General features: G+C 51.1%; 1 protein-coding gene across 4 annotated transcripts in view; it reads right to left on the bottom strand.

Moving 5' to 3' along the window:
* KCNIP3 (potassium voltage-gated channel interacting protein 3) overlaps positions 1 to 12,913 on the bottom strand; it is a 74,455-nt gene that overhangs the window by 28,423 nt on the left and 33,119 nt on the right. The window contains exon 1 of one of the 4 annotated variants that reach the window (XM_037527857.2): positions 3,226 to 3,361. The exons of the other annotated variants lie outside the window; for them this stretch is intronic. Within the exon in view, the coding sequence (XP_037383754.1) occupies positions 3,226 to 3,328 (103 nt within the window). The 5' untranslated portion in view covers positions 3,329 to 3,361. Of the gene's footprint in view, positions 1 to 3,225; positions 3,362 to 12,913 lie in introns of those variants that run through there. 4 annotated transcript variants of the gene reach the window in all.

Genomic DNA, 12,913 nt, shown 5'->3' with positions numbered 1-12,913 from the left:
GGAGCCCCTCCTGGAAGGGAAGGGTAGGGATGACCAAGTTGAAAAGCAGCTCTGCTAGGCCTACACAGTGCTCCTAGAACAAGGTTTCTCGGCATCACTGCTGACATTTGGGCCTGATCATTCCTTGTTGTGAGGGGCTGACTGCATTTTAGGGGGGTTAGCAGCACCCCACTGCCCCACTAGATGCCAGTAGTACCCTCACTCCAACTGTGACAATCAAAAATGTTTCCATACGTTCCTAAATTTCCACAGAGGAGCAGAACTGTCCTTAGTTGTGTGCTACTAGTCGAGAACTTGGGAATTCTGAATTGAGATGAGAGCCAAAGGCAAGTCTGGCCACAGATGTGCACCAAGAGGTGTGGTGCCAGGGCAGCAAGCAAGCACCAAGGCTTACAGTCCAGGGGTACTTTTTAACCAGTGTACCCCACCCTTGTGAGTCCCTTAGATCTGAGTTCTGCTTTTAACTTTCCAAAACTCTTCAGTTCACAGCCCCTGTGAAGAGAATAGGAGGAAATATTCTATTTCTATCCTCATTCCACAAAGAAATAAAGACTGGTGGAGGTGAAATGCACCTAAGTCTCCCAGTAAGCTAGTGGCCTAACTAGGCTAGAACTCCCCTCGAAGAACTTCTCCCCTGTCTCCCCCAGAGACAGAGACTGACAAGAGGCCCCAGGAAGAGGAGGAAGGCCTTTCAGCTTCTGCATCTTTTAGAAAGCTGCATCCCTAGAACCTGGATCCATTAGTTCCTAACAATCCCCAGGGGTGTCATAACTCTGGTGTCTCACAGATGAGAACAACGGAGACTCAGAAAGGACAAGAGACATTCTTAACTGCACACGCGCATGCTTGGAAGGGAGCAAGACACCAGCTCCCGCCGCTCAGTGCCAGCTCACATCAGGCCGGGGCTGATGGGCCGGGCTCCTCACAGCCCACCTGACAGTCCCTTGGACAGTGCCTGGCAGGACCTACAGTACCAGGCACTTTATGGGTTCCCAGTTCATCAACACAGAACATCAAGAACTTAAAACTTCCTCTCTCTGACAGGCAAGGGAGGGCTGTCTGAGTGAGGATGTTTTCAACACTGAATCCATTCTGTTATTATGAGTAATCACTCAATTGCTAATTACTGGAGTAGTCTGCATATTTATGGCATGCCAAGCATGGTGCTGGAGGCCATGAAGGCCACAGTTACAAGTCTGCCACAGCCCTTTGGGCTAATTATCTTTAGCCCCACTTCACAGAGAGTGAAACTGAGGCTCAGAAAAGTTAAGGGAGTTGAAGTCAGTACGTGTGGGTGACAGGATCCCAGCTCAAAGCTGGCTGACACAGAGGTTCTGTGCCCCTCACACTGTGCCAAGATCCGGAACTCCCAAGGGCCCAAATGGGCAGATATACTAGATAAGAGAAACTCATTAGAGCCTAAAGTGGGTGTTTGTTTTTTTTTTTAAAGCAAGCTGAATAGAGCAGCTATAGTTTTGTGCATTCTATACACATTGTAAAAATAAAGTCTCCTTAGAAATCACATCCGACTGCCTCAGACCTGTGAGCCAGTCAGGTTCAGTTAGGTAGATTCAAGGATTAAGTTGAGTGGGGTTGGCTGGTGCTCCTGGCCCCTTGGTGCTCGTAAGAGGGCTCAGGAAACAGGAAAGAGCAATGCAGGGGCCATGGCTTCCCTGGGCACCCCCTACCCCCACCAAAGGCTGGGGACAGGGACAGGCTAGGCCCCTGCAGGAGGCCTGGGTCCTCCGGGGCACAGCAGTGCAGGGTGCTCATCCCCACCTCTTCCCAAGGGCCTGTTTCCCAGCAAGTTGCAGATTCCCCCTGCAGGTCAGCATCCAGTCAAGTGCAAGTCCAGCTTGGACAATTTTCCTCCCCAGTGAAAATCTAAAGGTCAAGGTGGCACGTCTCAGAACCATCTTAACCAAGTCCATTCTCTCTGGGCCCCAGGAACTCACCTAGAAAAGGTATTATGATGCCCCAAGGCTCCTGAGGGGCACATGGCCATGAACTTGAGGCAAAGAGCCTGGGCTCTGAAGGCAGGGTGTGGGGAGGTCCCTGTGTATCTTCCTGCCCTCAGCAACCCTTTGCAGGGGGTTGGTGCTGCCGGGCAGTTCAGGGCAGTTCAGAGACAAGAGCAGGCTCGGGCTCTCTCTCCCTCCCTTCCCTGGGCCTTTGGCTTTCAGTCTCAGGAGCTAGAGCCTGGCAAGGTCAGCAGAGTGCTGCAGAGAGGGTACCCATCCTCCTCCGAGGGCATGGCAGCAGAGCACAGGTGATACAACAGGATAGGCTGGCCCCTTCCCCTGTCTGAAAGTGCAGGACCTCAATGCCCTCTTTTTTTTTTTTTTTTTTTTGTGGGACCCTCGCCGGCAGCCGGGGAACGAACCGGCGCTGCAGAGACTGCGGGCAGCCTCTCAGCCCAGCGTTCAACCTCTGAGCCACCAGGGGAGGCCCCTCAATGCCCTCTTAGGAACAGGAAGAAGAGTAAGTTACAGCCCCGGGTGTGTGTGTGTGTGTGTGGGTGTGTGTGTGTCAAGGTCCCCTTCAGAATGGGTGTGTCCTGAGGGGCTCCTCCCCCTAACCTGCACAGAGGTCATGGAGATAGATCAGGGGCTGGGAAGCAGCTCCAAGGGCACCTGTCAAGTGTCCTAGGTCCACGGCTGCGCCTGACTTGAGTAGGTCTGTAGGTCTGTACCCTCAGTCAATTTTTTTTTTTTTTTTTTTGAGACAGATGTGGGCTTGAACCTTGCATCAGAAGAGGGAACTGGAGATAGGGTCGGGGGAGAAATAGGCGGTTCCATCTCAGGGCCAAGATCTCTCGTTATTCGCCAGGAGCCCTGAAATGAGGGTCCCTCCTGTCATCTTCACCCAGTGCCACCTCCCTCCACCGGGCAACCCGAGTCCGCTGTGCTTACAGGGGGCGGCCGGGGCCGCCGGGGACGTCCCCTCGAGGTGCCATCGGGCATCTTGCTCACATTCACTCCAAAAGCCGCGGCTGAGTCCTCTCGGGGACTTCTCGGAGCCTGCGCCCCTCACAGCCCCCAGTCCCAGCCCCTGCCCTCTGCAAGCGGGAGGGGACGGCGGGTGCGGCAGCCTGAGCCTCAGGGCGCACAGTGCCCGAGGGTCGCTCCCCGCCAGGCAGCTCTCCCAGCGCAGAGCATCGCTCCCTCCCCACAGACCCCTGGCCCCTGGCGGAAGGCAGCGGAAAGGTGGGTACCCCCGCATTACCTTCCATGGACATGGGCTCCAGGATGCCGAACTGCTTGAGGACGGCGATGAACAGCAGCACCACCACGGCCATGGCGCACAGTTCCATGCCCTGGATGCCCATGGCGGCCCGGGCTGCCTGGGGCCGGGGCGTGCCCCTGGCCGGCGCGTTGCCTCCGGAGGCGCCGGGGCTGCTGCCGCCCGCCCGGGATCTTGGGGAGGCCGCGGCTCACATGCCCCCGGCAGGCGGGGCTGTGGTGTCGGCGGGCGCCCGGCTCCGCGGAAGGCAGCGGCGGGAGCTGGGGCAGCCCGGGCGGCTGGACGCGACGCGGCGGCCGAGCCCCAGCGCAACTTTCCGAGTCAGCCGGCAAACTTCGAGGCGCGGCGGCAGCGGCGTGGGGCGCAGCTCGCGCGGCGGGCGCGAACCAGAGGCGCCTCCATACCCGGCGCCGGCGTCTGGCCGCTTTCGCCCCCTCTCCAGCCCCGCGGGCGCTGGGGCGCGGGGGCGCGGCGGCCGCTGGGGTCCTGGGCTCCCCCGGCCGCCCCAGCCTCCATCGCGGCTCCCCGCGCGCTCATTGGCCTAGGCGGGGCGACCACCCCGGGAGGCGTCCCTCGCGCCCCCCCGCCCCGCGCGCGCCCGGGAAGGGGCGGAGGGAGGCGGCCCCGCCCCGCACGGTGCAGCCCCGGGACGGGTCCTGGCGCTCAGCCCGCGCGTCTCGGCCAGCCCCGGGGAGGCCACGCTGTTGGCGGCGCTGCCCGGCCCCGCGGCCCGGGTGCCGGCCGAGGGGTTGGGAGGGGCCGCAGCGGCGCTCGGTGGAGAAGGGGGCTCCCCTCCCCTGGCCGGCGGGCAAACGCTGGGCTTGGCCGTCGCTGCTCTCCGTGTATCGGGCCCGCGGAGAGGTGGCGCGGGAAGCCCCGGGAAGCCCTGTCGCCCGGGGGTGTTTCCCACAACCCGTAGCCCTCAGCGGGCGCGGGAACCCGGCGCTGGTCTGGTCCCGCTTGAAAACTGAGAAGTTGGTATCCAAGCTCTCCGCTTGGGAGCCTGCGTGCGCTCGAGGTTTGGGAGGGAGTGTAGGCTTTGGCCTTGGTGTCTACCGAACTGGGAACCTGAGTTCAAGTCTCGACTGCTCCGCGCGACCTTGGTCGAGTCACGGCCTTGCAGATTCCTCTTCCACGAAGAGGGGCTGGTGCCCGCCTTTCCGGCTGCGGGGAAAAGCCCAGCTGATGCCAAGAGCTGCGGGCGTGCAGCGCACGCGAATGCTAATTAGTTTGTGATTGGCGTTCTTCCCCCTAGGGCACCGGGTAGGAAAGGAGAGCCGCTGCGAGGAAGGAGAAAGGAAGGAGAGAGTAGGGAGAGTGGCAGGGAGGAGCCCGGCATCCCGGAGCCCCCAAATCCCGGGACTTGGGCCGGAGCTGTGACTCTCTGCTGCCCTCGAGCGGGCACTGCGCGCCGCGTCGTCCTTACCAGCCCTGGGCTCGGAGGGCGGGAAGCGCGAACTGCTGAGAACACCCAATTCTCGCGTCTTCCGGAGCCCCAGCGCTCCAAGGCCTGGGAGCTTGCACCTAGAGCCTGAAAACAGCATCTTCCATTTATGGGGTCTGCTCTCTACTCGTTCATATTCTCTCTCTCTCTCTTTAAAGATTCATTTATTTATGCATGCAAGAACTGGGGTACAGGCCAGAGGCATGGAGGGTGAGAGGATTCACCAGAGACAGAGTGGGGAACAGAACAGGCAGATTGACCGAAGTACACTGCTGAGGGGAGCAGCAGGCGAGTTAGGAGAGGTCTGCTGTGCCATGTGGGGAGCTCCCTGGCTGGGGATTGAACTCGTGCTGTAGTGGCTGTGGACAGCTTCATAGGTTGCGTCTCAACTCCTTGTGCCACCAGGGAGGCCCTCGTTCATTCTCTTAATAAATATTGCTCGTGTACTGCATCCCAAGCTCAGGTGTCCAGGCGGCATGAGAAACCCAGCATGCAAGGCTCAAGGCCCTTCTGGAGTTCACCTCCATGAGCCAAGCCTTTGGTTTACTTGTAATCCTTAAGGGCTCCCACTTAACAGGTGAGAGAAATGAGACCTAGAGACCTGCTGGATTCCATAGCAGATGCTGTCCCTGGACATCACATTGTTTTGGATGAAAACTGAAAGGGAGAGAAGCAGTGCGTTTCTTTCATCTGGGCAGTTCATCCTCACAATTTAACACACTTGGTTAAAAGTCTGAGTTATTGGAGATATTTTTAAAAAAAAACTGTAAATACACAGCTCTCAATTCCATTTAAGTGGGCATGTGGTGAGTTTCTGCTGACCAAAAGCAACAGTTCTAGCAGAAATGCCATTGATTGACCAGAGAGCAGGACTCTGTTGGAGCACAGGAGTTGCCAAAAAGTCTAGGACGGTTAAAGGGCCCCATGTAATCTAATTTACACACTGAAATGCTGAGCTGAATCTAGCCTGTGTCCAAGCTAATTACCCCACCAATCCCCAAGGAATGGCCTGGCTTAAAGAGCAGTAGTACAAACCTCCCTAAACCTCAGTTTCCTCAACCCTAAAATAGAGATGTTAATGCAGCCTCACTAGGGGCTTGTAAAGGATTGAATAAGACAAGACTGACACATGCCAGGGGCCCTGATGTGTTCTCGGAGGAGGGTGTGCCCAGATAAGCAGGGTGGCAGATGTGAGATAGGTAGGAAGGATAGAGTACCCAGCAAACAAAGGAGGCCATCTTAGGTGTCCTCCTGAGACTGGCCCCACCCCTGCTCTCCTGCCTCAGTTTCTCCTGGTGCTGCTGAGCATCTTCCCCATGAAAGCTTCAAAGACTACCATAAACACTGAGCTATAAATGAGACATTGATCCCCTGGCTATATGGCGTAAAATATTAACGATGCCTAAGTGGATACCAGGACTGGGAGCAGAATGTCCGCTCGTCATTAGCAGCCTGGGCCATGGGCCTAATGGATGGGAAGCTGACTCCTTTGCTCACTCCCTAGCTTGGGGCCTGCCAACTCTGGGGCCAACCCAGGTCCACTCAGGTTGGGGCTGATGATCCCCTCATATTCCCCTTTTCCCCAAGATCTGAAGAGGGAAGCCATCAGACAAGCTCCCAACCCTATGCCTGTGAAGCCCTAGGCCAGGCCTTTCCCAGCTGCCTCTGCCCTCCCTAAATGCCTCAGGTGGTAGGGAGTATGGGGTATTGACAACACTTACTGCCAGCTCCCTGTCTTCAGAGAAAGGGCAGGCTGAGAGGAGGTGCTCATATAGAGAAATCTCTACAGGTCATGATGCTGAGGGCTGCCACAGAGGTGGGAAAGATAAGAAAACAATGTGGTGGGAGCAGCCTGGGGGACCCTGAGCCCTCACTGGAAGACCTCAGGTTGCTGGGGAGACCTAGAGAGGCCCTGCTGTCTTGGTCTAGTTTTAAGGTTTTTAGTGACCCAGCTGCTTTGGAGCCTTTTGGCGTAGACTTGAAACCTAGACTTACACCCTGTAACTCAGAGGTCATGGTCCTCCTTTTGCCTGGAATATTGATAGTGCTATTCCTGTTCTGCCTGCAGGAACCCAATCCAGATTATGCCAGTCCTGCACAGCTGCCCTTCTCTTCTGAACCCCCCGGGGCCTCTACTGTCTGGGTCAAAGAGCTCTGCACTGTGTCTCAGCTGTCTGCCCAGATACCTTACATGCCATCCTGTGCCCCTCATCGCTCATGACACCTTCTCCAGCTCCTGTGGGCTGGGACCCTGTCTGCTTGACCAATATTCATTGCATGCCCCAGTCCATTCTCTTGACCACTCAGCTCCCAAAGATTTCAAAAAGTCTTTTGACTCTTAAGGGAGTGATTGGGCCGGGCACAGGTTGTTCAAAGGGCCATTCCATGCAAAACAGCTTGCAAGTTGTTCCTGCCCAATTCTCCAGGAGGGTAAACCTCTTTTGGTCTAGTGCATGTAATGGACAAATCAGACATTATTCGATTTATTTATCCTTCTCATATTGCATAGGAATGAGACAAGAATTCCTAAAAGTAGAATTCTACACTCCAAGGAAATGCCCCTAGGACTCCTCTCCAGGGAGAACTCAAGGCTTCTCAAATGTAGCCGGTCTGAAGCTGAACTCTCACCCTTCCCCCAAACTGCCCCCCCCCCTTCGGCTCCCTGTCTCAGCTGCTTAGGCCAAAACCCTGGCTTTTAGCCTGGAATCCACCTGTCCCACACCTGCCTGGTCTCTCACCAAGCCCTGGCATTGTGTCTCTTTCTCATCCATCTCTGCTCCACTGATCCCCAGCTTGGTCATGCCAAAGTCATCTCTCCCGGACTCTTGGCATTGATCCCCAATGCCTCTCCACACCTCCACTCTGTCCTCCTGTCTCTTCTCCATTCAACAACCAGAGTGGTCATTTCAGGATGAATGTCAGATCCTGTCTTTCCCTTGTTTTAAACTTCCACGGGCTCTCTGCTCAACTCTGCCTGTGACTGCCTGCTTGACACTCCTCTTTCTGACTTGGTTACAGCACCCTAAGTTCCTTTGTAGTGCTCCCTGCCCCTGCCAGCCTCAAGCCACTGCTTTTAGAGGTTTGGGATATAACTGGTGTATCAGCATCAATTCCTCTTTCTCCACCCCTCATTACCTCTCCATGCCACAGTGATTGGCTCAGGCATGGGCACCAGATGGAGCCAAGACAATGAGCAATCTCCGTAAGACTTGCCCTGGGACAAGCGAGACAGGCACACTGTGGTGGCTACGTGGCCATCTGCCACCATGGGGAACAGTGAGCTTGAGAATTCAGTCACCCCCTTCCCCCAGGAAATCAGACTAAAAGGTAGAAAGAAGCCAACTTCAGTCCACTTAGATTCTGTTATCCACCTAGATTCAGCTATGCCTGATGACAACCTCTAAATCTTTCAGTTACATGAGCCAATATAGTCCCCTATTATTACTTAAGCCAGTGTGCATTGGGTTAAGTCCCTACATCCAACCCTAACTAATGGCAGATTTGGCCAGGACATACTTATTTTTAGGCCTTGTTATCTTGTAAAATGGGGTCACTTGGTGACATCTATTTTGCCTATCACACTGTGAGTATGAGAATCTGACAAGCTGGTGGATGTGAATCATTCCAACATATGTACATGGAAACTTGTTCCTGGATGAAGTTAGGACAAGAAAGTCCAATTCTCTTTATTTATGGTACTACCCAAGTTCTCCAATCAGATTCTGGGGCCACACAGAACCCACCCACACAATCTCTGCTCCAATCCAACTCCAGATGAAATGTGGGAGGTTTGTGGGTACAGATAGCAGAAAATCTTCATTCCTTTAGCTTAAACCACAAGGAAATGTACCATGTCACAACAGAAAGTCCAGCAGGGGGATGGCTCCAGGACTCAGATATAGTGGTATCATTAAGAACCTGGGTTCTTGTATCCACCTATACTACCAGCACCAGAACATTTACCTGACCCATAGCCTGCTTTCCTCATGATCACAAGATGGATGCCAAGTTCCAGACATTGCATACCGACACGCCAATGTCCTGAGAATTATAATAAGAAAGGGCTCTTTCTTCCTATTTCTTTTAGTGAGGAAGGCTTTCCTGTTAAGCTTCTCATAAGCAGGGGTAGAACAAGAAAGTCAAGAAATAAGGCAGCTATCAGAATTACATTCAGAAAAGAACTTTGGTAGTGGTTACTGAATACAGGACTGATTGGAAACAAACAGACCAGAAACCAACAATGTCTTTGAGGGACTAGTATTGTGATAGAAACCAGAAGTATCCTCACCATGCAAGTCCATGCATTTCCTGAATCATATAGTGAGAGTTATTTTAGTGAGTTCAGATCATGAGTAATATAATGCAGTATGTAAACCTATTAAATTCCCGAATTTAAGATAAAAGCACAAGAGTTCATGAAAGAATAATATCTAAAAAAAATTATCTGAATCAGTTCAGTTTCTGAATTTGGAGCGGGGGAGTTCTGACAGCAATGATACCTTAATTTGCAATTTCCGCCTAGCAGGAGTTAATTGCTATGGACCACTGTCTACTGGGCATTTCCCATTCTTATCTCCCTGGGGGAGGAAGGGATGTGTTATATACATGGAAGGATGCACACAGATGATCGATGGTAAAGAGATGGAGACCACCAGTTGTCCCCCAGCGTCCATTCTGCCCTTCTGTGGTCATAGAGTTGTTTCTGAATATATACAGCTTAGGGTCACCTTTCTAAATCCCCCATGTTCTGGGAATGTGAACAGCATTAATGTATGTATTTCTGGGTAGAGCCCTTGCTACATTGGGCTTTGCTTCTCCCCTTTTCCTCAGCTGCATCTCAGACATGCCTGTGCCCAGGCTCGACTGTGTAACAGTGACATACCTCTAGAAGTTGCAAATCCACAAGGTAGAAGGCAACTTGGTTCTGCTTCTCAGGGAATAAATCTGAGCCACCCAACCAACACTCATTTCAAAATGGTCATGGGAGAGAGAAATAAACTTCTTTGTCCTTAAGTCACTGGGTGTGGGGACTGTTGTTATAGCACCTGATCTACCCTAATGAATACAGTGAGGGCTCAGGGTCCTTCTGGAACAAGAGAGGCTGGACTGCAAATGAGGGAAATTCATAAAAAAAAAAAAAAAAGAACAAAGCTTGACAGATTCAACACATCCCAAATGCAGGCTGGGAGGAAGAACTGCAACTTTAAAAAGCTCTGTTGATACATTGGTTTTTCTCATAACTTACATTTACAACAAGAATATATATATATAATATATATATATGTTTTTCAATGCTAGAATAGTGCCAAGGTTAATAATGCAGGCTTTACTGTCAGATGACCTAGGTTCAAATCCTGCCTTTTCTACTTATAAGTCATGTGACCTTGGGCAAATAACTTAGTCTCAATATGACTCCAGTTCTACAGCTATAAATGGGAATGATAATATCTACGTTATAGACTGAATGTAAGTATTAAATGAATTAGTGCAAGCAAAGCACTTAGAATAGTGCCCTTCACCCATTTGAGGTACTCAATAAAGGCAGCAACTTCGTTGTAATTACAGAGAGAGGACTCATTGTACCTAGGGACCACATGGGTGGGTTTGACTATGTCTGTTTTTAACTATACCTCTCTCAACTACTCTGAGTGCAGAAAAGGAAGGTTATAATCATGGTGGAATATGTGGTATAAGACTTATCATTGAAAAGAACGATATAATCTGGGCCAAAAAATTTAAGCAAATACATGCGGGCATTGGGCAGCAGTTAATAAAGGCCAGTGAGGGACCTCCCTGGTGGCGCAGGTGCTTGAGTGCAGCGCTGTGAAGCTGTTGGCAGCCTCCACAGTGCCGATGCGATCTCTGCCAGCCGCAGAGATGCCCACAGGGCGCAGCAGACCTCTCCTGTCTTGCCCGCTGCTCCCCTCAGCAGTGTATTTTGGTTGGTCTGCCTGTTCTGTTCCCCGCTCTGTCTCTGGTGAATCCTCTCACCCTCCCTCACATCTGACCTGTACCCTGGTTCTTGTATAAATAAATAAATCTTTTTTTTTTTAAAAAGGCCAGTGATCCTTGTTTAGGAGAACTGAATGACACCAAATGATCTACATATTAATTTCATCTTTAAATTAATGTTTTTAAATATAGAAAAAGAAGTGTGCAAAATGAATGAAAAGATGAGATGTTGTTCTTGTTAGGTTTTGAGCAAGGAAGCAGAACCACTATGGGTGATATAGAATAAGGGCTTTTTATGAAAATGGAATCTTCCACATTGTGGGAATGGGGGAGGAAGTCTATGAAAGACTGTTACTTCTATATGTCCCTGAAGGTCAACAGGACCAGAAAATAAGAAGAAAGACTGGACAAAAACTGAGAGAAAATGAGAACAAATTAAAACTCATATCTGTTTCTCACTACCTCCAACTCGGTCAACATAGGTGACAAACAAAAGCAGCTGATACCATCTGTACATGTGCTTGGCCCAGTAGTCAATGAAAAATTATAAGAAATTACAAGAAGGAGCCTCCCTGGTGGCAGAAGGAAGATGTGGAACAAAGTAAAAAGGGCTAACAAATGCATAACTGGAGTGCCAGAAGAAGAGGAGAGATAGAGAGACAGAATTAGAACTTGAAAGTCAATGAAAGATATCAGACCACAGTTTCAATAAGCCCAACTAAATCCAGGCAGAACAAAGACAAAGACCACCACAACTAGGCACCTAGTCAAACAGTTGAAAACCAAGATAAACAGAAAACCTGAAAGACATTCACAGGAAAAAAAAGATATTCCAGGAAATAATGATTAAAGACCTTGTGACAAAAACAATAGAAGGCAGAATACAATGAATAACATTTTTTAAAGTGCTCAAAAAGAAATAACTAGCCAAACTATAATGCCCAGCAAAAACCTCTCAAAACATGAAGAGTAAATCAAAATACTCTGAGTTAAACAAAAACTGAGGGAATTTTCCATTGGTAGACACATCCCACAAGAAATGCAAAAGAGATGAAGTTTCTCATGTCAGAACCAGCTTTTGGGGCCTCCCTGGTGGTGCAAGGGGCTAAGGACAGCTGCGGTGGCTATCCGCAGCCACCGCAGCACCAGTTCTATCCCCGGCCAGGGAGCAACCCTCATGGCGCAGCAGACCTCTCCTGTCTCACCCGCTGTCCCCCTCAGCAGTGTATTTCAGTGTCTCTGGTGAATCCTCTCACCCCCTGCACCTCTGACCTGTACCCCAATTTTGTATGCATAAATAAATGAATCTTAAAAAAAAAAAAACCAGCTTTTGGGAATAAGCCCTTGTCCACCACCAGAATCATGGGATCTCTCAGCCTCTTGGGCCAGAATCAGGGCCAGGAAAGGGAGTTCATGCTCCCTAAGAAGTTCTGGTTCCCATGGTTCTCATGCTCAGGAAAGACTTGGAAGGCATGAGAGGACTGCACTGCTTGGCCATGTGGACATATGTCTAAGTGTTACTGTGGTAGCGGACACGTTGTGCCTACTTATGGGAAAATTCTCTTTTGACTTCTGATCGCCCAGTGATCTGTTTGATTCCCCCTTGGCCAAGAGGACAGATCTCTCTTCATGGCCCCATCACCACACAAGACATATCCAGATCCCTATCTGCTGTACCAGGGGCTTATAAGAATGTAGAAATATTAAACAGGTGATGAAAAGAGGGATGTTTGAGGGTCCCTTGTCCTTGGATTCCCTCATCCTACTCCTTGGTTCCTTTTCATGGAAAATTCCCATTCCCTCTTTCACTTGGAGGACTGAGTGTCTCCTCTCCTAGGTATATATATTTTAACCCTTTCCCAGCTCCAGTCAGAGAAGTCAAGCAGCTCCAGGCTGACAGGACTAGACAAGCCCAGCTGTCACTCTTCAGAAACTTCACTTCAGACCCTTTGGTTTTAGACAATGTCCACCATGTTGGTTTGTGAGTTTCTTTGGATAAATTTATGTTTCTTGGCTGAACTTGGCGTTCCTAGCTCTCTGTGTTGAGTCAGGATATCCAAGGCTGTGTGACCTAAGCTGTTGATATGTTGCTTCTCGCCTCTCTGGGCTTCAGGCCTCAGTTTCCTCATCTGAAAAGTGGGGAACACATTCTGAACCCCTGACCCACCCCCTTCTGTTGCTGTCATGAGAATCAGTACACCCATCCTGTACACTGAGGGACATGTACATCTTCACAAAAGCTGTGTTACTTCAGTTCCCAATGAATCTAGGCTG

Source organism: Talpa occidentalis, unplaced genomic scaffold (assembly GCF_014898055.3).
Source record: "Talpa occidentalis isolate TD23 unplaced genomic scaffold, MPIMG_talOcc4v2.1 talOcc4.5, whole genome shotgun sequence".
NCBI classification, from domain to species: Eukaryota; Metazoa; Chordata; class Mammalia; order Eulipotyphla; family Talpidae; genus Talpa; species Talpa occidentalis.
This window is presented reverse-complemented; position numbering and strand designations above follow the sequence as displayed.